This window comes from Aquarana catesbeiana, linkage group LG02 (genome assembly GCF_042186555.1).
Source record: "Aquarana catesbeiana isolate 2022-GZ linkage group LG02, ASM4218655v1, whole genome shotgun sequence".
In the NCBI taxonomy this organism is placed as follows: Eukaryota; Metazoa; Chordata; class Amphibia; order Anura; family Ranidae; genus Aquarana; species Aquarana catesbeiana.
In genome coordinates this window covers 520,339,177-520,364,384 of record NC_133325.1, presented here as the reverse complement: position 1 = coordinate 520,364,384, position 25,208 = coordinate 520,339,177, and the positions used below count along the sequence as shown (strand labels likewise).

At 41.3% G+C, this 25,208-nt stretch overlaps 1 protein-coding gene across 5 annotated transcripts in view; it reads right to left on the bottom strand.

Annotated features, from left to right (window-relative positions):
• Positions 1–25,208, bottom strand: part of LEMD1 (LEM domain containing 1) — a 430,972-nt gene that overhangs the window by 107,572 nt on the left and 298,192 nt on the right. For 3 of the 5 annotated variants that reach the window (XM_073615805.1, XM_073615806.1, XM_073615808.1), the window contains one exon: positions 2,051–2,128. The exons of 1 other annotated variant lie outside the window; for it this stretch is intronic. In XM_073615805.1, the coding sequence (XP_073471906.1) occupies positions 2,051–2,128 (78 nt within the window). The remainder of the gene's footprint in view (positions 1–2,050; positions 2,129–25,208) is intronic. One more of the 5 variants, XM_073615807.1, reaches the window with a different exon arrangement.

Sequence of the window (25,208 nt, the reverse complement as noted above, 5' to 3'; positions counted from 1 at the left end):
CATTTAATACACTTTGAGTATGAGATTTGTGGACCAAAGTACAGGTAGGCACTAAAACCAAGAATAGAATACGTAACATGCAGTAATAAAAGTTATATTACCTAACCACACACAAAAAGGCTAAGATTTCCATTTATTAAACAAAAACTGACACTTAATTGTGCAAGTTCCACAGAACATAGTTTTTTTCTACCAAATTCTCAAAGTATGAAATAAGCAGGGAAAATAAAGTACTATGACAATAGGCATCTGCATAAAAACTGGCAATGACACTGACCTTGAAGAAAGTCCCTTCTTCAACTAGCCTTTGTAGGGCCAAAAGTAGGGTAAAAAAGGTATCATTTCAAAACTAAAACAATTGATTTTTTTTAGGTTTATAAACAAGCAAATAAAATATTGAATCATACCTTTACAATAACACAGTAACCAAACTCTGACCAAATGTACATCAATTACATTTGTATATTTTCACCAACCCCTAATTGCCACAAACTGAAATAAATTGTAGAGATCAGCACAGAGAAAGGTACTGACCTTGTATGACAGTCATTTAATATTAGCGCTAAAATACTAACAGGCTTGATATGGAGGGCAATGCAAAACAGAATTTCCCACAACAATTAGTGTTTTGTTTATTGTAGGCGGATTAGTAAAAGATGACTGCTGGATGCTATAGATTAATGGTCTCCAAACTGTGGCCCTTGGAGCAATGACACCGACATATTTCCTTCCATCTACACCAAACATGGATGGAGCACTATTCTTTCCACTACCACCAATGATGGGGCACTATTTCTTTCACTGACACCAATGATGGGGCACTATTCCTTCCATTGACACCAAGGATGGTGGAACTATTCAAACTGACACAGACAATGGGGTACTGTTTCTTCCACTGATACCAATGATGGGGTATTACTCCTCCCATTAATACCAATGATGGGGCACCTACTTCCTCTTACTGACCACCAAGCCTGAGGCCATGTTTATTCTCACTGATGCTGGGCCCAGGACATTTTCTACCCCCACCGGCCACCATCTGGCCCCCTTAAGTGGCCCTTTGTTTGAAAAGTTTTGAGACCCCTGCTATAGATTATTGCTATTCTTGTGCCGCTTTAATAGTTAAGCTATTGTGTTTAATTTGGTTATTTTGGAAGGGTAAAAAATAAATGACACCAAGTCACATTTATGACCAAGTATTTCAAGAAATATACTTCTTGAAAGGGAATGTCAAAAATTAAGTTGGACCGTGCTTTAAAAGTATTTGTGCCTTCCTCTGAATTACCTACATGGTCAGGTAAACCAGTCACAAACCCGGACAATGCAAACTTGGCAAATAATGCCAAATGCATAAACACAAATAAACATAGGGAATTAGTTTAATCCGCATGCCACAATGATCAGTAAACACACATAACACATAAACAAAGCTGCCTTGGTCCCTCCTGCCTGCCAAGCCTAGCCTTTAACATCCTAGAAATACTCATTAACCAATAGGGAAGCTTGGGAGCTGGGAAGAGTAAATATTGTTAAACCATCTTCTTATACATAATTTGAATTTTCCCAGAATTGTGCTGGGTTTACCTTAATGGTTTGGGTTCTAAGGGTGCAGGGTCTTTTTTAATGGCTCAAATTAGTTAAAGTTGAACTCCAGGGCACAAAAACTTTCCATTATACACCAGTATATTCCTCAATAGCCACAAAAATTATAATTCCACTTTGTGTGCACCAAATGTATTTCCAGCCCAGATATGAACTTGTAAATGTAGCAGTGACATCATCACTGTACTGTACATAGCCTGTGCAGAGAGCAGAGCTGTGTGAGGGGCCCAACATGTTCCACCTTCCACAGGCTGTCTGCAGAAAACTATGAGAGTGGGTGGACAAGACCAATCACCCTACCCAAGAGAGCAACAGTGATCGGTCCTCATTGCAGGAAGCTCCTACACAGAGGTAAGGCACACAAAACTAAATTAAGAACACATACCAAATGTATTTAGACATTTGCTTATCTTCGGTTCAAAGATTATAGCCTGAAACAGAGCATTACCTGACTTTTCAGAGCCTGATTTTTACCATCTTTTTTGTTCCCTGAAGTTTGACCCAAAGAAGATCTTCGCTCCATCTGCTTAAACAAAATGTGCTCCATTAGATTTTTATATCATTTTATGTACCTCCCCAGGTTTCATTTCAATATTAACCCATTCTTACCTTGTCTTCTGAGGGTGGGTAAAAAAAAAAAAAAAAAAAAGCAAGCATATTTTACACCCTGCCAGCGAATCCAGCGCTGTCACGTTGCCACCAGTTGAAAGCAGCTGCACTGCTGGGTCTGGTGAAGCCTTCTGCTGGCTGCCTCTTCCAGGTCCTGTAGCTGGCCTCTTGATGATACTTCACATGCGCAGTGGGTTATACACAGCCCCAAAGACTCCTGCAACTTATGACATACAGTGCCTTGGCTTTCACCCCCCTTGGCTTTTTACCTATTTAGTTACATTACAGCCTTTAGTGCAATGTTTTTTTTAATCTGAATTATATGTGATGGATGAGAACACAATAGTCTAAGTTGGTGAAGTAAAATTAGAAAAATATATACATAAAACTATTTTTCAGAAATAAAAAACTGATAATTGGCATGTGCGTATGTATTCACCCCCTTTATTATGAAGCCCATAAAAAGCTCTGGTGCAACCAATTACCTTCAGAAGTCACAACATTTGTGAAATGATGTCCACCTGTGTGCAATCTAAGTGTCACATGATCTTTCATTACATATACACACCTTTTTGAAAGGCCCCAGAGGCTGCAACACCTAAGCAAGAGGCACCACTTACCAAACACTGCCATGAAAACCAAGGAACTCTCCAAACAAGTAAGGGACAATGTTGTTGAGAAGTACAAGTCAGGGTTAGGTTATTAAAAAAATATCCAAATCTTTGATGATCCCTAGGAGTAACATCAAATCTATTATAACCAAATGGAAAGAACATGGCACAACAGCAAACCTGCCAAGAGACGGCTGCACACCAAAACTCACGGACCGGGCTAGGAGGGCATTAATCAGAGAGGCAGCACAAAGACCTAAGGTAACCCTGGAGGAGTTGCAGAGTTCCACAGCAGAGACTGGAGTATCTGTACATAGGACGACAATAAGCCGTACGTTCCATAGAGTTGGGCTTTATGGCAGAGTGGCCAAAAAAAGCCATTACTTTCAGAAAAAAAACAATCTGGCACATTTTGAGTTTGTGAACAGGCATGTGGGAGACTCCCAAAATTTATGGAGGAAGGTGCTCTGGTCTGATGAGACTAAAATTGAAATGTTTGTCTATCAAAGAAAACGCTATGTCTGGCGCGAACCCAACACATCACATCACCCAAAGAACACCAACATGGTGGTGGCAGCATCATGCTGTGGGGATGTTTTTCAGCAGTCAGGACTGGGAGACTGGTCAGAGTTGAGGGAACGATGGATTTTGCCAAGTACAGGGATATTCTTGGGCAAAACATGTACCACTCTGTGTGATTTGAGGCTAGGACGGAGGTTCACCTTCCAGCAGGACATTGACCCCAAACACACTGCTAAAGCAACACTTGAGTGGTTTAAGGGGAAACATGTAAATGTATAGTCAAAGCCCAGACCTCAATCCAATAGAAAATCTGTGGTCAAACTTAAAGATTGCTGTTCACAAGCGCAAACCATCCAACTTGAAGGAGCTGGAGCAGTTTTGCAAGGAGGAATGGGCAAAAATCCCAGTGGTAAGATGTGGCAAGCTCAGAGGCTTATCCAAATCGACTTGGAGCTGTGATAGCTGCAAAAGGTGGCTCTACAAAGTATTGACTTTAGGGGGGTGAATAGTTATGCACATTGACTTTTTCAGTTATTTTGTCCTATTTGTTGTTTGCTTCACAAAAAAAAAAACAAAAAAAAAAAAAAAAAAAAACACATCTTCAAAGTTGTGGGCATGTTCTGTAAATTAAATGATGCAAATCCTCAAACAATCCATGTTAATTGCAGATTGTGAGGTAACAAAACACGAAAAATGCCAAGGGGGGTGAATACTTTTGCAAGGCACTGAAGGCATCTCAGGAGGCTTTGAGACAGGAAGGACATCATTCTGGAATAGGCTCTGTATTTATTTTAACAGAAAAAAAAAACCAAACACACTAAAGTAACCTTTTCATAATTGATATACAGCTGTCATGTGACCCAGCTCTTTCCCGGCCTATAAAACTTCAAAAGAAAACAGTGGCTTCGCAGATCTTTATTAGAACAAGTCACACAGAAGGCAATTGGATATTCCCTAGATCAACAATGTTACTATCCAGTTATGTTTTGTTCATTTAGGAGTGCATCCAGCTCTTTTTACCCACTTCGGATTTACCGGCACTGCGTTATTTTAATTGACAATTGCGCGGTCATGCGACGCTGTTCCCAAAATTTAAATAAAGCGCTGCGTAAATTGATGGCGCTATATAAGTACCTGAAATAAATAATAAATGTATATACATTTTTCCCCGCAAATAGAGCTTTCTTTTGGTAGTATTTGATCACCTCTTATCTTTTTATTCTTTTTTTGTTTCTAGCGCAAAAAAATAAAAAGATCGACAAATTTGAAAAACAATCAATATTTTTTATTTTTTGCTATAAAACATATCCAATAATTTTTTGTAAAAAAAATCTAATTTCTTCAGCAATTTAAGCCAATATGTATTCTGTTCCATATTTTTGGTAAACAAAAAAAATCCCAATAAGTCTATATTGATTGGTTTGCACAAAAGTTATAGCGTCTGCAAACTATGGGATATATATATTTTTAACTAGTAATGGCAGCGATCAGAGACTTATAGCGGGGGGGGACTGCGATATTGCAGCAGACCGTCGGGCACTGACATTTTTTTTGGGACCAATGACAGTGATCAGTGCTAAAACTATGCACAGTCACTGTACTAATGACATTGGCTGGGAAGGGGTTATCAGGGTCGCTCAAAGGGTTAACTGTGTGCCTAGCTAGTGTTTTTTTTACAGTGTAGAAGGTGCCTTTACTAGGGGAAGGCATGAATCCATGTCCCTGCTTTGCAGGAACACAGGATCCATGCCTTCCCTACTGATAGAATGGCAATCTGCCTCTTTGCTGGATGATCGTCGTGTGTCGACAGAGTCCGTGGTACCCACAGATCAGCTCCCGCTGTGTATAATCACATTTCACATCTCTTACGGTGAAGTACACTTTCCATATATGAAGGTCAAACCTCATACTTCAGATGTAGAGTGCCCCCATGTCCTGAGAGAGCCTTAAAGTGAACAACTACACCAAGTTTACTATATGGACCACTTATGTATTTATACATGGTGATCATATCCCCCTTACTGCCTCTAAAATTCAGTTCTGCGAATCTTTCCCTGGAGGTGGATGTATTCTGAAACTCCTTGTACATAGTCTCATAGTGAAACATGCACAGCTGAGGTTGTCAATCACCTGTGTGCGGAAAGAGGGGGGGGGGCAGATTAGATGGTGCTGGCATAACCTTAAGAAGTGACTCATGCAAATAGGAGAGGAAGGAGAAAGCAGATAAGGACTGCACTATGTGCTTTGGATTAAGGTAAATGCACACCATAGAGGGATATGCTTTGTTTCGTTTGTGTTTTATTTCAGAGGTTCCCACTGTAAGTGAACTCATAATATATGGACTAATTCATCTGAAACATACAGCAATTCCTTTTGTGCTAAAAATGAAAGAAAAAAAAAAGATTTCTGAATTACTTGGAAAATTTGTTTTTGGGAGTACAGTACAGAACACAGGCATATTCTTAGAGGACTGGTTTATATGTTGCTTACTTCAGGTGAGTGGACACTGGCAAACAAAACTGTATGGACCCCCAAATAAATCATCTCCCACCGACAGTTATCCTAAGGTTTTTAGCAAGTTTGTTGCTAAGGCTAGCTGTAATGATTTGTATAGCATTAATATGGAGTAACATTTTAGTTACAAGTGTAGTGATTGGAAGATAAAGCTCCCCCTATTGATATGCAAATGAACATGCTGGACTAGTTTATGAGCTCAGCACAGGAAGTCAGGTTACAGGATATGATGTAGCAGGGGGAGGGGAATAGGACTTTGAACAAACCATATGCTCAGACAAAGGACAGACTTGTTCTGAAACAAAGGAGCAATAGTTGTGCTGGATAACTTTGGAGGAAATAGATGTTTTGTGCGGGACTCTGAAGGAAGGAACCATCAATGGAATGCCCAAGTTAAATAGCTGTTTACTATACCTATCCCATACATTGTACATGCTTATTTGTTAGAAAGGATAAATAGTTTGCACAATGTAGGCATATTTTGTTATACTTTATATGCTATACATTGTGTATCCTACAGTCGTATGTGTAGCTTTTCTGTTTAGTAAAGCAAATATTAATACACTAAAAAGGGTCTAAGCTTCTTTGGCTTATACCATAAAGAACCTTAATAGACACCAAGCAATACAAATAGGGAAGGAGGGGAGGATATGGTGTTCTTTACTGTATTACAAGAAACAGATTTTACAGGCAAGTCAAAAATCTTTTCTTGACTGTACAATACAGGACACAGATGACTAGGGCATCCAAAAGCAATACAAAAAAGGTGGTGGGCAACACAGCAACAAACAAAACAAACAAGGGTGCAAGACCCTAACTGCTTGTAGCACTTTACAGTCAAAGGTGGTATCAAGCAGTGACTTAAACATCCACCTGGTAAAACTTTGCAAATGTGTGCAGTACACTTTATGTCTGGAAGAAAAGAGATTTAACCGCCACATCCAGAAAGGCTTTTTCACAGTAAGAGCTAAAAAAAAATTGAAATAAGACTCCCTCAAGAACTAGTTCTAGCCAGCCCATTAGATTGCTTAAAAAAAAAAAAAAATATAGTAATAATAATAATAAAAAAAAAAAAAAAAGGAGCTGGATGCATTCCTTGATGCACAAAATATATCTGGATATTAACACTAACATTTAGATGTAAAAGCACCATGGATTTTTGACCCAGAGAATATCTGATGGTGTCCTGAGGGATCAGGAAAGTTTTTTTTTCTCTTCCACCGGAGAAAACTGGACCATTCTTTATTATTTTTTCTATTCATAGTTACATAGTAGGTGAGGTTGAAAAAAGGTCCATCAAGTCCAACCTATGTGTGTGATTATATGTCAGTATTACATTCGTATATCCCTGTATGTTGCGGTCATTCAGGTGTTATCTAATAGTTTCTTGAAGCTATCGATGCTCCCTGCTGAGACCACCGCTGTGGAAGGGAATTCCACATCCTTACCGCTCTTACAGTAAAGAACCCTCTACGTAGTTTAAGGTTAAACCTCTTTTCTTCTAATTTTATTGAGTAGCCACGAATCTTGTTAAACTCTCTTCTGCGAAAAAGTTTTATTTCTATTGTGGGGTCACCAGTACGGTATTTGTATATTGAAATCATATCCCCTCTCAAGCGTCTCTTCTCCAGAGAATAAGTTCAGTGCTCGCAACCTTTCCTCATAACCAAGATCCTCCAGACCCTTTATTAGCTTTGTTGCCCTTCTCTGTACTCGCTCCATTTCCAGTACATCCTTCCTGAGGACTGGTGCCCAGAACTGGATAGCATACTCTAGGTGCGGCCGGACCAGAGTCTTGTAGAGTGGGATAATTATCATTTTATCTCTGGAGTTGATCCCCTTTTTAATGCATGCCAATATTCTGTTTGCTTTGTTAGCAGCAGCTTGGCATTGCATGCCATTGCTGAGCCTATCATCTACTAGGATCCCCAGGTCCTTTTCCATCCTAGATTCCCTCAGAGGTTCTCCCCCCAGTCTATAGATTGCATTCATATTTTTGCCACCCAAATGCATTATTTTACATTTTTCTACATCGAACCTCATTTGCCATGGAGTTTCCCACCCCATTAATTTGTTCAGATCTTTTTGCAAGGTTTCCACATCCTGCGGAGAAGTTATTGCCCTGCTTAGCTTAGTATTGTCTGCAAATACAGAGATTGAACTGTTTATCCCATCCTCCAGGTCAGGTTTATGAACAAATTAAATAGGATTGGTCCCAGCACAGAACCCTGGCCATTCCGAGTACTCCCCATTTATCACCAACCTCTGAACTCGCCCTTGTAGCCAGTTTTCAATCCATGTACTCACCCTATGGTCCATGCCAACTGACCTTATTTTGTACAGTAAACGCTTATGGGGAACTGTGTCAAATGCTTTTGCAAAATCCAGATACACCACGTCTACGGACCTTCCTTTATCTAGATGGCAACTCACCTCCTCATAGTAGGTTAGTAGATTGGTTTGGCAAGAACGATTCTTCATGAATCCATGCGGATTATTGCTAATGATACCGTTCTCATTACTAAAATCTTGTATATAGTCCCTTATCATCCCAAGAGTTTACATACTATTGATGTTAGGCTAACTGGTCTGTAATTCCCAGGGATGTATTTTGGGCCCTTTTTAAATATTGGTGCTACATTGGCTTTTCTCCAATCAGCTGGTACCATTCCAGTCAGTAGACTGTCTGTAAAAATTAGGAACAAAGGTCTGGCGATCACTTGACTGAAGTTCCCCAAGTACCCTCGGATGCAAGCCATCTGGTCCCGGTGATTTATTAATGTTAAGTTTCTCAAGTCTAATTTTAATTCTGTCCTCTGTTAACCATGGAGGTGCTTCCTGTGTTGTGTCATGAGGATAAACACTGCAGTTTTGGTTACTGAAGCCCCCCCCCGATTCACTCGTGAAGACTGAGAAGAATAAATTCAATACCTTCGCCATCTCCCCATCCTTTGTAACCAGATATCCTTCCTCATTCTTTATGGGGCCAATATTGTCTGTCCTCCCTTTTTTACTGTTTACATACTTAAAGAATTTCTTGGGATTTTTTTTGCTCTCCTCCGCTATGTGTCTTTCATGTTCTATCTTAGCGGTCCTAATTGCACCCTTACATTTCTTGTTGCATTCTTTATAAAGTCTGAATGTTGAGGATGACCCCTCAACCCTGTATTTTTTGAAGGCCTTCTCCTTTGCTTTTATATGCATTTTTACATTGGAGTTAAGCCATCCAGGACTTTTGTTAGCTCTTTTAAATTTATTACCCAATGGGATGCATTGGCTAATGCCCTTATTTAATATGCTCTTAAAGCAAACCCATCTCTCCTCCATGTTCTTTGTTCCTAATATTTTATCCCAATTTATGCCTTTTAGCAAGGTTTGTAGTTTAGGGAAGTTGACTCTTTTGAAATTCAGTGTCTTTGTATTCCCTTTATGTTTCCTATTTGTGTGATTTATACTGAAACGAATTGACCTGTGATCGCCGTTACCTAAATTGCCCCGTATTTCCACATCCGTGATCAGGTCTGTAATCAGTAGATCCAGTAATACTTTATTTCTAGTTGGTGGGTCTACCTTCTGACCCATAAAATTGTCCTGCGAGACATTAAGGAACTAGCGAGCCTTAAATGAATGTGCCGTTCCCTCTGCCCAGTCTATGTCTGGATAATTAAAATCCCCCATTATGATAACACTTCCCATCCTTGCTGCTAATCCAAATTGTGATAGAAGATCTGTCTCCACTTCCTCCCTCAGGTTAGGGGGCCTATAGCATACTCCCAGTATTATTTTCCCCTTAGCTTCATCCCTTTGGAGCTCTACCCATAAGGATTCCACCTCCTCCCTAGCTCCCTCAGTGATGTCATTTCACCTTCCTTTGGACCAACTGTGGGTATAGGATTGTGTATATGGAGGTTTTCTATTTGTTTATTTTTTCCTATTAGCTGAACTAGATGGACTGGGTATCTTTCATCAAAGCCAGAGGCCGAGAAGCAGAATGGTATATCAGGCCCCGAGACAGAAGGTCTAGAAGATGCAAAAGGGAATCTGCCAGAAGCCGAAGTATGTCGGAGTACCAAACCCTCCTGGGCCAGTCTGGTGCCACAAGAATCAATGTAATGCCCTACTATGACTTCATGCTGTGAAGCAGTCGGTGGAGGTTCAGTGGATAAAAAAAAAGCATAGATCAGGCAAAACTAATACCAAGATGGGTCACAACAGCATTCACTGCAAAAGCTTAAGAATTTCTAGATTTGGCGTTGAACAAAGACACTAACAGGTTCACATTCAGCATCCTCTACCTGCAATAACAACCCTGCAAAAAACTGAGTGAAGGACCACTCTCCTTGATTCAGACGCTGATGGTTGAGGACGTTGGTCTGCCAATATTCTATGCCTGGAATGTATACTGCAGTAAGGGCCTGAACATGGTGCTCTGCCTAGGTCATAATCCTTTCCACTTCCAAGTCATTGGGAGAATTGACTTCCCTGACTCCAACACTGGATTGGAAATCCACTAAATCAGGGAGAGGTGGGCGGAGGAAGACTGATGCATGGGTTTGTCCAGAATCCACTTGTCCCACGCGGACAGGATGCTGAGCCAATGCGGCCCAGAGGTTTTTAAGTTGTTCTAATTTAACTGGCAATTGCGCAGTCATGCAACACTGTATGCAAATTCAATTCATGCTCGCAGGAGCCATCAGTCACGGCACATGTTGTGGGAAGAAACGGCACGGTCATCCAACTATGTCCACGAATGTCCAGGACACTCCTGATTGGTTGAGACACAGCTGCCTCATTGGCAGCTGTCAGTCAATCAGGGGAGAGAGGGGTTGGGGCTCTATGTCTGAATAGACACATGGAGCTGTGACTTGGCTCCAGTGCTCCCATTGGTGCACTACAAGTGAAATATCTCCTAAACGGCACACGTTTAGGAGATATTTCCACTACCTATAGGTAAGCCTGATTCTAGGCTGTGCAAGGGCTCTGAAACTGGGGAGCTTTCTGTTACTAAATCACAGCACACGAGTGTGAAAAGCATTACACCCTTTTTGAAATCCATCCTGCAGAGCAGGATGGAGGACAGCACTCTCCTGTTGGAAGCTGAAAGCTTCATATCACTTGTCCGGGCACATAATTGTGTCTATGATCCTAAACATCCACCTTATAAAAATCATGCCCAGAAGAATCGAGATGGGAGGTAATCTCATCCCAAGGAATTGGAGACTGGTCCCGTTTGGATAGCACCCAGAAACCGATTAAAAGTAAGTTAGCTATATACTGCAGCTATGTTTTGCCTGGCCCTCTTGCATTATTGCAACAACATTTGTTGCATACGTCTGAGCCAGCCATGTGATCTCTCCCACGTTTTTCTTGACATGCTGCCTGCATTGTTGTGAACCTGCACTTGTTGCAGATATGTGCCAGCTATGTAGTCTCCCAGTGTTTAGCCTGTTTCCTTTTGTTTTGCAAACTTATCCCACTATCTGCAGCCATATAACAGTGCCGCTGCATATACTCTGCATGTGGGGTGAAATTTAAAGGAGTTGTAAAGGCAGAAGGTTTTTTTTATCTCGATGCATACTATGCATCAAGATAAAAAACCTTGTGTGTGTAGAAGCCACCCCAGCACCCCCTAATTACTTACCTGAGCCCCATTTCTCTCCAGCGATGTCCACGAATGTCCAGGACACTCCTGATTGGTTGAGACACAGCAGTGGCCTCATTGGCAGCTGTCAGTCAATCAGGGGAGAGAGGGGTTGGGGCTCTATGTCTGAATAGACACATGGAGCTGTGACTTGGCTCCAGTGCCCCCATAGGAAGCTGCTGACTGTGGGGGTACTCAATAGGAGGGCGGGGCCAGGAGCGGCAAAGAGGAACCTGAGAAGAGGAGGATCCGGGTTGCTCTGTGCAAAACCAACTGCACACAGGAAGTATAACATGTTGTTTTTTATTTTTTTTTTTTAAATGAGACTTTACAATCAATCACTTTAACTGCACTACAGCACTCATAATCTGCTGATGCGGATTGGTTTATGTGCAGAGCTGCACTAGAATTTGCACACACCATGTTTGTTAAATACTCTCCGTGGTGCCAGTTGGGAAGCAGCATATTGCAACCTTAGTAAACTCAACTGATAGGTAATGCTAGCTGATGCAAAGTAACTCACATAACACATTACAGAATCCAGGAAGATGCCAGGTCTCACGAGTCTTCAAAGATGAGCCGAAGACACTGGAACTTGTGGACACGGCACGCTGTCACTGGGGAAACGGCACACAGAGTGTGCCCTGAATCAAAGGACAGCCAGTGCATGCGCCAGTGACATCAGCAAAAATTACAGGACGGATTGCAAGAAGACATTACAAGCAAGGAGACTTTTACAGGCAGCGATCAGTAGCTTTAGTAATGAGGATTAAAATGTGCTGAGGATGGGTTGGAGAGTTTACAACCACTTTATTAACCAACTGAAAAATAACTGTGGTATAAGCATGTTATATAATCAATCTGGTCTTGTCACTTCAAAACTGTTCTGTGTGCAGCAGATCTTTAAAAATAACTTTATACTGAAACTGGCAGGCAAGGATGCACCAACACGTGGAAGAATTTTATCACCCATCCCGACAATTTTACTAAAATAACTTGCATCAAAAGCTGTAACATTTCAGCCACTGGTACAATACAGATGAGCTCCTTTTGACAAGGAGAGGAAATAAAGTGGGTAAAATAAGTATTGAATACATCACCATTTTTCTAGGTAAATATATTTCTAAAGGTGCTATTGACATGAAATTTTTACCACGTCAGTAACAACCCATGCAATCCATACATGCAAAGAAAGCAAAACAAATAAGTTCAGAAATGGAGATATGTGTAATAAAAATGGAATGACACAGGGAATAAGTTTCGAACACGCGAACTGAAATGTATTCAATACGTGGTACAAAATCCTTGGTTGGTAATGACAGCTTCAAGAAGTCACCTGTAAGGAGAAACTAGTCGCATGCATTTCTCAGGTGTAATTTTGGCCCATTCTTCCACAGAGTCTTCAAATTTTGAAGGTTCGTGGGCCTCTTCTAGAAATTCTGATCTTTCGTTTTTTTCCATACATTTTCTATTGGATTCAAGACAGGTGATTGGATGAGCCATTCTGGCAGCTTTTTTTTTCTTTGAAACCAAGTGAGAGTTTCCTTGGCTTTGTGTTTGGGATCATGCTCTTGCTGAAAGGTCCACCCTCATTTTATCTTCATCATCCTGGTAGATGGGAGCAGATTTTTATCAAAAATGTCTTGGTACATTTTTCCATTCATCCTTCCTTCAATGATATGAAGTATATCAGTACCAAATGCTGAAAAACAGCCCCACACCACGATGTTCCCACCTCTCAACTACACTGTTGGTATGGGGGTGTTTTTGGGGTGATGTGCAGTGCCACTGGACCGCCAAACATGGTGTGTATTATGGCATCCAAAGAGTTAGACCCCATACACAATATTAGATTTGCTGCAGATTTTTGTGTTCAGATTTACCAAAACCATATAATGAGGTTAAACCTTAAGAGTTTCAATTTGTATGCAATCAGGCAGGCCCTTGCACTACATAGTTTTGGTAAATCTGAAGACAAAAATCTACAGAAAATCTAATAGCGTGTATGGGGCCTTACTTATTGTCTTTGAAACAATTGTACCTGCTAAATCCATGTCTTTCTGAAGCTCTTCACAACTGGTCCTTGGGTCTTGGACAACACCTTTGATAATTCTTTTCACTCCTCTGTCAGAAATCTTGCAAGAAACACCTGGTCGTGGCCTATTTAAGGCAAAATGATGTTCTTTTCACTTCCGGAATGCTCACTGGAACATTCAGAAGTTTAGAAATCTTTCTGTAACCAATGCCATCAGTATGTATTGCAACAATAAGGTTGGGAAGGTCTTGATCGAGCCCTTTGCTTTTACCCATCATGAGATGTTTTGTCGTGTGACCTTGGTAATGATCCACCTTTTTATAGGCAATCAGTTGAGACTGAACCAGCTGATATTAAATTTGCACTGACAAGGGGCAGGATTGCTTTCCAATTACCGATAGACGTCAGCTGGTGTCTTAGCTTTCCATGTCTTTTTGCACCTACCTTTTTTCATGTGTTCAATACTTTTTCCCTGTGTCCTTCCATTTTAGTACACAACTAAAATTTCAGAACTTATTTGTTTTGGTTTCTTTGTATGTATGGATTGCATGGGTTGTTACCGATATGTGGTGAAAAATTCCACATCAATAGCACCTTTAAAAATATATTTACCTAGAAAAATGGCGATGTGTTCAATACTTATTTTACCTGCTGTATACTGTAGTACATAAATATACCAATGCCTTGCTGTCCCCTTTACACAGGGCAGTCTGGGTTGTAAGAAGAAGTGTAGCTAAGGGGCATTCAAATAAACTGAACTAGCATGTTATTTCTGGAGCCAAAAGAGAAAACAAAGAGCAAGCACAGAACTATACAAAAGTGTAGTATGTTTCGTGAAAGCACCGTTTATTTTCTACAACAAAAAAAAAATGTACTTATGCAACCTTGTGCACATAATAGCCTTTATATGTTTAATATTGCAAAATAATGTTGATCTGTGTCTTCAATGCATTGCTAGTTGATCCTCGACTACTCACATATTATAACACAAGGTCATATGGTGCCGTGAGGTACAGGGAGTTTTAAGCTCCATCACTCAAAAGCTCTCAAACAGAAAGTGAATGGACTGAGCCAGACACAGCTCAGGCTGGGAAAGTAGGTAGAGAAGCTTTCTTTTTTTTTCACCAGTTTTGCAGAGGATAGAAGCTGGTCCAGAAAATGTTGACCTGCATACAAATTCAGCAAGAGCAGGGAGTATGAGAAGTAGAACTGCATCTGAAGAACAGGCTATAAAGCCAAAATGCCTGCATTAGAGAGATTACAGACTGCTGTAACTTAAGGGCTTGTTCACACCTGTTCGCATTGCTTTTTTTTTTACATTTTTTTGACACGTCTACATTGATCTATACAGATCAACACAGCTCAACAAACGTGGCATGAATGAAAGTGATCGCTTAAGGCAGCAAACTGTACTATCTGTTATAGGACTGCTACCCAAGGCAGGCAGGCTAAAGCACAAGCCACCACATTAAAAAAAAATAGCAGGCCAATCTGCTCAACCAGCCTCATCGGTTTCTACCCTATATGCTTCCGACTCTGGTACTTGGTGTAAAACTGTGCTGCTCTTTAATTTTCTCCTCCCACCCTCTGTGTGTTCTTGAAATTTCATATTAAGCCATTGCAGCATGCACGCTACGTGTCTGCAGATGCTCCACAGGACCCATTGACTAATAGTGATGGGCTCGGGCGTGTTTGGATCGAACCCGCCAGGAAGCCATCATTGCACACCACCAATCGTAGGCAGTGAGGCATTTCCCGACCGGCAGCTGCACATACACATGCTGCCTATGAATGGCGCTGTGTAGTGCCGGCTTCCTGGCGGGTTCGATCCGAACACGCCAGAGCCCATAACTATTGGCTAACACACATGCCCCCTAAGCTTCAGGTGGTGGTAATCACTGCAGCTAACAAATGTCCTATGTGGTACATACAATGTCCGTAGAGCCAGTTTCATCTGGATCAGACAGTTACTGCAGAGCCCACCCTGCTGCACACTGACTCCCCGGAACTGCAGCTAACAGTGTACTGTAAGTTGTAGTGTTCCTCACCATGTGTGAATGCACATTCGTCTGTAAGTTAAAAGTGCTGACTTGCTGTGTTCCCTATTTTATTAGGTGACAATTGTGCACTGAATTATCCAGTAAGGAATATGATAGGGAAGCTGTGTACTGGTGGTGAGATGGGAGGAGGCGAGAGATCTGTACTGGTGATGGAGTGGGAGGAGGGGATGCTCTGTGTACTTGGGAAGGAAGGAGGAGGAAAGAAAGGGGAGCTCTGTACTGGGGGTGAGGTAGGAGGAGGGGGGTGATCTGTATACTGGGGAAGGGGGAGATCTGTACTGGAGGTGGAGTGGGAGTAGGGGGGTGCTCTGTGTACTGGGAAAGGAGGAAATCAAAGCTCTGTACTGAGGGGGTGAGAGGATTGGGGTGCATCTTGTACTGCGGAAAGGGAAGCTCTGTATTTGGGGAGCATGAGTGGGAGGAGGGGAGTTTCTCTGTACACTGGGCTGTTCTGTGCACTTGGGAAGTGACACCACCAGCTCAGGGAATTTTTTTCTTTTAGAGACACCACTGATCCAGGGATATTTTTTTTAATTCCAGTCACATCACCAACTCAGGGACATATTTTCCACTTCAGGGTCACCTTCACACAGGGACGTTTTTTTCCATGTCAGTGACGCCACCAACTCAGTACCATTTTTTCCTTTGCCACCATTAGCTCCAAATTTGTGCACCAAATTTTAAACTTTTCACTAGTACTATTTAATTGCATGCTGCAAACATTTTGGTGCTTACCACTTCTGGCCCTGACCCCTTCTTTACCCAATGGGGAGCACCATAGACACTGGTTGACTTTGCCCAGGCACTGCATAAATTATCTAGATTACAGAAATGGGATATTGACATATAGATGAACCCTCATACATCTAAATTCTCAAAACTCATGCTTATTCTATAATTCTTATTGTAATGAATTTATCTTAAAAAATGGTTACACTAAAGCAGAGGAAAAAAACTCAGACCCCAAACACACCTATATTACATGATCCAGAAGGCTAATATGATACATTAGACCGCCTAGGAAAAATATACACCAGATATACAGTAGATCTAATTTAGAATCAGAAATTTAATTCAGAAATTTTTTAAAATCAGAATTTAATTTTGATAAAAAATATGCTGCTTTTCCAATTGTAAAACCTTGTCATATGGAAATACAGTTGTACCTAGGATAGTTGGCATTAAACCCAGAAGTAAACAAATACACTGCAGCTTACCAATTCTTAGATGTGTTGGCTGCATTAGTTTTCTTTTTTAGGCCCTCTTATTTTTACCTGGTGATCCTGCCATGAAGTCTGTTTTTCAACAGAATAAGCTGTCCTGCAGATGTAACAGTTAGAGGGTTGAGACAACTCATTTAACACTGACAGGGTGCTAACAATGATCAGCCTTTGCCTAAAAACTTTATCTCACATGGAAAAAAAACGTTGCTGTAACTGCTTAAAAAGGGTTAGCTAGGGTTTGGCTTCAATTTGTTAGTGCTTCTAAATCTGCTAGTACATCTATCATCACATCCAGAGTGTAGCCACCCTAATACAGATTATGTGTTACTGGCCGATTCACCAGGTGAAAATAGAGGGGAAAAAACCTTAAAAAAAATAAATCACCACATCTAAATGATTTGAAAGCTACACTAATTTAGATTTTTGGTTTGGGGTTTATTATGGCTTTAAGGGCACACCTATTAAAAAAAGAAAAAAAAAAAAAAAAAAAAAAAACTCACCCTTTGATTTGGTGGAGTTAGCTCTTCAACACTCTTATCCAGGGACCAGAAAAGTTAATTGGCTTCTGTCTAAATTGGCCCTAGTATGTTTGTGTATGAATGCGAGTTAGGGACCTTAGATTTGAAGCTCCTTGAGGGCAGAGATTGATATGAATGTACAATATATATGTAAAGCTCTGCGTAGTTTGTTGGTGCTATACAAGTACCTGTAATAAATCAATAATAAATGTCTGTATGAGCTGCTGTGAGCTGTCATTTTACCAAATGAACTAGGGATAATAAGTTATTAAGGCCAATGACTTCTGCAACATCAGATTGGACTTAAACTTCAAGTAACCTAAACTCTACACTTTCCTTTTTTTTATATTTTAAGACCCTTTTATTTGACTGCTGCTGACGTCTGTTTTGTAATATATTTTCTGTAAATCTATTTTGCAACTTTTTTCCCTTTTATTTTCATTAAAGTTTTTGTAAAGGCAGAAGGTTTCTTACTTTTATGTATTTTATGCATGAAGGTAAAAAACCCTTAGCGTGCAGCTCCCCCCTCAACGCCCCCTCTTACCTACCTAAGCCCGATCTTGATCCAGCAACATGCATGAGACCCAAGGCTCCCCAAGGTCTCTCCTTAATGACTGGCTGAGATGCAGCAGTAGGAGCCATTGGCTCCCGCTGCTGTCAATCAAAGCCAGCGAGGAGGGGGGGGTCGGGCTAAGCCATGTTCTCTGTGTCTTATGGACACAGAGAGTCGACTGGGGAGCGAGCACGCACAAGTGCCACCACAGCAAGCGGAATGCTATTGGGGGCCCTTGGCAAGGGGAAGGGGCCCAGAGTGCTGGTGGGGAACCCAAGAGGAGGAGGATTGGGGCTTCTCTGCAAAACCACTGCACAGAGCAAGTAAGTATAACATGTTTGTTATTTATTTTAAATAACTTTTTTTTACTTTACAATCACTTTAAAATCATTAAGCCAAATTTCAGAATGCTCCAACTAGGAATTAAAGAGCTCTGCTTCCCTGAAGAAGAAACCATAGTGTAAAATCCATTACCTTCCCCATGGCAGTAAGTGATATATACAATAGTTTTTTAACCACTTCAATACCAGGCACTTAGACACCTTCCTGCCCAAGCCAATTTTTAGCTTTCAGCGCTGTAGCAATTTGGATAACAATTGCGCGGTCATACAACTCTGTACCCGAACAAACTTTTTATCATTTTGTTCCCACAAATAGAGCTTTCTTTTGGTGGTATTTGATCATCCCTGCAATTTTTATTTTTTGCGCAACAAATAAAAAAAGACCCAACATTTAAAAAAAAAAAAAAAAAAAAAAAAAAAAAGGTTTTCTTTGTTTCGGTTAACATTTTTTCTAAATAAGTAAGTTTTCTTCTTCAATGACAAGCACTGATATGGCTGCACTGATTGGCACTGATAGGTGGCACTGATGGGCACTCATACTCAGTACTGATGGGTACTTATGGGTGGCACTGATAGGTGGGCACTGATGGGCATCACTGATATTTGTTACATAATGGTGGCAGTCAGTGCCCATTTGTGGGCACTGATTGGCACAGATTGGGCATTCATTTGCACATGTGGATGGCCATGGGGTACATACCTGGCCATCCACGTTGCCCCCTTCCCTGGTGGTCCAGTGTGGGCATCCGAGGGGGGGGGGCTGCATTGATAAACAATCAGCGCAGACCCCCCCCCCCCCCCCCGTCAGGCGAGCCGCCGATTGGCTCTCCTCTACTCGTGTCTGTAAGACGCGAGTGAGGAAAAAACGATCACCGGCCGATCAAATGACGCCCAGTCAGGATAACGGAACCTATAGCAAACGGAGCCTATAGCAAAATCACGACCGGGCGGGAAGTGGTTAAAGGTCAGACTTGCAGCAGCAGATGTGAATGGTGCATGTTTCAGTTAAATCCCAGGGTAATGTCTGCAGTGTATGTCTAAAGGGTTTACTGCTCAGTTGACTTGCCCCAGTGACGGCCACCCTTAGTCTGCTGGTACTTAGACCATTGTCCCGTGAGCTGGAAAATCTTTGCTAAACGTCAATCACTGTTAGGTAGGCATTACTGCACTGATGTGCTGGCTCCACCTGACTCCTACAGACCAGTGCAGAGCAAAATTAAAAATAGGATTTTTTTCATCATACCTGTAAAATCCTTTTCTTGACTACATCATGGGACACAGAGTTAGGCTATTATTCATTACTTACTGGGTTATATGCCATCACTAGGTGAATGGACACTGGTAGACAAAGTCTTAGACGGGAAGTCCACCCCGATATAATCTCCTTCCATACAGGAAGTACTTCAGTTTTGTAGCAAGCACTGAATCCTCAAAAGAGGGGAGGAACCTCTGTGTCCCATGATGTATTCAAAGAAAAGGATTTTACAGGTAAGTATGACGAAAAAATCCCTATTTTCTTTATCATACATCACGGGACACAGAGCTAGGCTATTATTCATTACTTACTGGTACGTCCCAGAGCAATAGCCTTGAGGGGAGGGAGACACCCTGCCAAACAAAAATAGCCATCAGACTTTAAATGGCAGACTGCAGTACACTACGGACGAAAGCCGAATCTTCAGCTGCGCCAACATCTACCTGATAAAATCTTGTGAACATATGCACTAAAGACCAGGTAGCAGCCTTACAAATCTGAGCAACAGGTACCTGATGGCGAAAAGCCCAGGAGGTTCCTACACCCCTGGTAGAATGAGCTCTCACCCTTAAGGGAGGAGCTTTATGTTTCTGACCATAGGCCTGAATGACCAACTGGCTGACCCAATTGGCAATGGAAGCTGCTTGCCCCTTCTTTGGTCCTTCTGGTAAAACAATAAGAGTCTGATCCTTGGAACTCTGCAGATCTAGACAAATTCTGACTGCCCAGACAACATCCAAGGAATGCAGTCATCTCTCTTCCACCAAACGAGGCTGAGAGCAAAAAGAAGGCAAAACAATGTCCTGATTTAAATTGAAGGCTGAAACCACCTTTGGCAAAAAGGATGGAATAGGATGCAACACCACCTTGTCATGGTGAAGAATTAGGCATGGTTCCCTACATGAAAGGGTCACCAATTCGACACCCTTCTAGCTGAGGTGATGGCCATCAGGAAGGCTAGCTTGCGTGACAGCAAGACGAATTTCCTTGATAGGCTCAAATGGATGTTTCTGTAACACAGACAGCACCAAATTTAGGTCCTAAGGACACATAGGTGACCTAATAGGGGGAAGCCAGGGGCGGCTGTACCCTGATCCCTCCCTGATCTGTATACCTTTATCTGTAGTATACCATGAGCTGTGATACTGATCTGTATAAATAAAAAGAAAAAAATTGTGCGCTTGCATTAGATACTTAAATCTATATTCCTGTGTGATTGTCATAAATAGATGAATAAATGAATAAACACCATCAGAGTTAATTTTAAGTGTAAGTGAATAAAAAGTCGCTATGCGACACAGCAAATAGCGATATGTAAATCAAATACTAATATTAACCATTCCATACAGATAACTATAGAAAACTTGTGTGCAAAAAAACAAGGTTATTCCACCCAAGTGCAAAGTCATAAGTGAAAGAGTTCAAAATTGCGTCATGAGTCGCAAAAAAAAACCGCATATCCAAAGTTCATAAGTTGCATTCCTTAGTATGTATAAAGGAATAAGGGGACATGAAGGGACCTCCAACCACCAGTGGATCCAAAGGTTGATAACAGATGTATCCTTACCAGACGCGTTGGACCTCCTTTATAGCAAGGTCTTAGAAGCATACAGATTTAGCCCTCTGCAGGGACAGGAGATAACAGCTCACCACACGACCAGAGATGATTCCGACACTTCCGCGTTGATGTAAATACTCCCTCGTTTTAAGTTTGTGAATAAAGAAGGGGAGAAAAAGAAACTCCAATAGTGTAGTAGATTAAAAAAAGGGAATTTTATTGCCTTAAACAACTAGGCATCATACAAAAACATCCAAAATATAAAAGCCGGCAAAATATAAAAACAGCAGAGACGCCCGTGCTAAATTACATGGGGCTCTATGGCGATCTGGCATACACTGCTTAGCCACGCCCTACATGTTTTGTGATAGGTCACGTCTTCAAAGGGGCACGGGCGACGCAGTGAACCATCGCCATTTATAATACTTCCTCACACTCAAGCCTCGTTTTCATCTAAAATTCAATTACAATCTGAGCATGTGCAAAGGATACCAAGCCTCGATATGGCTCCCATTATAATGCTTCCTCACATTCAAGCCTCGTTTTCATTTGGAAATCCAGTTACAATCTGAGCATGTGCAAAGGATACCAAGCCTCGACGTGGCTCCCGTTCTGGAACACAACTAGGAAGCTTGTTCTGGAACGTCATTAAAGCACTTTGTATAGCCAAAATTTCTTTCTAATCTTAAACCGGTATATGTCATCTATTATAAGCCTCAGCAATTGGTCATCTTTGGGTCAAATTGTCCTCTTATATGTACTATAGGGCCACTACACCTACAGTAATGGACATTATGACAAAAAAAAAAAAAACATGAAAACTGCTAAATCCAAACGATGTGTTACTTATTCCTTCCTTAGACCACAACTACTTTATTATTGAGAAATAGTGTATTTTGGGGATATATTACTAATAATCGTCATGCATTAGTTCTTATGTTTATGTATGTGCATTTCTACACTCGAAGGGCAGCCATATCTGGACATGGTATCCCCTTACATTTTTTACAAAAACTACAATGTAGCTAAGCACAGAAAAAACGAGAAAGAAAAAAAGAACAAAACAGAATATTCTCACGAGTATCGGAATCAATGCGTCCATCAACAACATTGCCTAAGCATTGTCGATAAACGCATTAATCTCGACATCCACGTTAAGCCCATGAGGTTTTAAACATTTCATTTTATATATCCACTCCATTTCAAGTTTGGATACAGCTCGTTTTTTCGGACCACCCCTCCATGGTGTCTTAAGTCTATCTATGGCTATAAATTTTGTACCCTTAGGATCTTGCCCATGTACATCCAAGTGTTTGGATACTGGGTGACCTATAAACCCTCTTCGGATGTTTCCGATGTGCTCGTTCAATCCAACCTGAAGGGATCGTACTGCACGGCCCACGTATTGTAATCCGCATGGACAAATTAAAAGGTATACTACATGGGTGGTGGAACAGGTAATGAAGGATTTAATTGAAAAGGTCCTCGAAGTACTGGTAGAGTGAAACTGTTCCACCTTACGGTCTTTGATGTCATTAATAGTACAAACAGCACAGTTTTTGCATTTATAATACCCAACCAGGTTCTGAAAGAACATGAGTTTTCTGATGGGAGGGTCGCAGACACCAGGGGCTATAGCTGATCTAATAGAAGGTACTCCTCTAAAAATTACGCAAGGTTTCTCAGGAAGTAGAGGGCCTAATACACTGTGATTTTTTATAATATGCCAGTGCTTGTACATCAATTTCCTAATCAAGGAGTATTGATGAGAATAGCTCGTTATAAAAAGGCAAATGGACTCTTTTCTTTCAGGAGTTTCCACCCTACTTTTATCTCTGAGGAGTGACTTCCTATCTAACAACTCCACCTCCCTCATTTTTTCCTCAAGGAAAGAAGATTCGTATCCTTTTTCCAGAAACCTCTCGGTAAGTATCTTAGATTGAACTCTGAAGTCATTGATGGTAGAACAATTACGTCTAATACGTAAGTATTGACTTTTAGGAACTGAATCAAGCCACGCTTTATGGTGGCAACTGTCTCTGGGAATAAATGAATTGCGATCTGTGGTCTTGAAATAAGTAGAGGTATACAGAGAGTCTCCCTCCCCTTTAATCACAAGATCAAGGAAGTTCACAGATTTTAAACTGGCCTCATACTTAAATTCTATCCCTCTGTCGTTCCTATTTAGATTTTCCATAAACTCACAGAGGGATTCTTGGGTGCCGTTTCATAGGAGGAGGACGTCATCTATGTACCTTGCCCATAGGACTAACTCCGATCTCCGTTGGGCATAGATGACGTCCTCCTCCCATTTCCCCATGAATAAATTAGCCAGACTGGGGGCAAACTTCGCCCCCATGGCAACTCCCTTTGTTTGAAGGAATATTGATTCCTATGCCAAAAAAAGTTGTGTGGTGGCATATTCAATAAGTTCCATTATGAACCGCTTTTGTCTCCTTGGGAGTGAGGGGTCCTTATACAGGAAGTATTTTACTGAGGATATACCCCACTTGTGGGGGATCGTGGTATACAGGGATGTAACATCGGCACTAACCAGCCAATGTCCCTCCCTGTATCCACAATCTCTTAAAAGGTTGATGGTATGTTTACTATCCCTAATATAAGCGGGTAATGACCTGACCAAGGGTTGGAGAAAACCATCAATGTACTTGCCAACTCTGGAATTTATTCCACTAATAATTGGGCGGCCAGGCGCATGTATGGGATTCTTGTGGATTTTCGGCAAGTAATATATGGGTATCTGTGAGGATGCTGGTATCAGAAATTGTTTCTCTTTTTTGTTGACAATACCTGATTGAAACCCAAAGTCAACAATTCCCTCTAGTTCCTTCCTGTATTTTATACGGGGGTCGGATTTGAGGAGAGTATAAGTAGTGGAGTCACCCACTAACCTATCCAACTCCTGTAAATAATCACTTTTGTTAAGTACCACAATACCCCCACCCTTGTCAGCTGGCCTGACAAGGTCTTTGCGTTTGCAAAGTTGATCCAAACCCTGTTCAAGGTCCTTGGTCATTCTATTATTCTTAATTTTTAAATGGTCCAGGTCCCTTAGAAGAACGTCTTGAAATACCCTAATTGAAGCTGGTAGACCGCCTGGGGGATTAAATAATGATGCGTTTGCAAGGCCCGAGTGCCTAATATTAGTGAGATATTGGCTTTGGGTGTTAATGGGGTTAGATAGTAGATACCTTTTGATGTTTAACTTTCTGGTGTATTTGTGAATATCAATATATGTTTGAAATTTGTTTAGTGACTTGGGGGGTGCAAATTTTAAACTTTTATCCAAAATAGCAGTTTCGTCTTGGGTCAAGGGAGTAATACTCAAATTGAAAATACCTTGGCCAGTTAGACCCGTTTTCTTTTTGCTCCTTGTTCTCCTCCCCCTCTGACTCCTCTCTTTTTTCTAGTGGTCTTTGGTAGTATTGGTCTCCTCGGGGAAAACCCCAATGCTGAGGTTGGGAATACTCTTCCCATTGTGGATAATTAGAAGTATGCTGATCGGTCCGCATATCTCTTTGAGGTCGAGGGGGTCGATCCCAGTTAGATGTATCTCTCCTTGGGGTATGATTGTCCGAATATGGACCTCCATACTCTTCGTCCTCCTTATATTGATAATGTGTGTCTCTTAGAGGTTGGAAGCGATTTTGGGTGCGGACGGAATATCTTGGAGGATATTCCTCCTCACAGGGCGTACCAGGGGGATCGTGATAGGGTAATGACCCTCACGATGGCTCCCTGTTCGCCCACGAGGGTGATAATCCTCCTTATGTTGAGTATAATTCCTTGATTTTTGATTCTTTAACTTCTTTTTAAATGGCTTTGGTCTGGCCATCGGAGTATGAACTGGTGGCCGAGGATAAGGGGCAGGATTATGTCTTACTGGTGACCTGTAAGAAACCCATCTAGGGGGATTGGAATATTGGCCCTGGGTTACCTGAGTTCTCTCTGGCGCCCCCGGCTGTCTACTTCTATTCTGACTTGGGGGAGCAGAAGTGTCCATACTTTCAGTGGTTCCCGCCTCCTCGGCTGCGATCTTAATTTGCCACTGAAAGACGGACCTATTTTTGTAATCAGCCAGGTCTCTAGTAAACTTTTTCCTTTTCTTATTTTTCTGTTCAGACTCTTCTTTCTCTATTAATCTC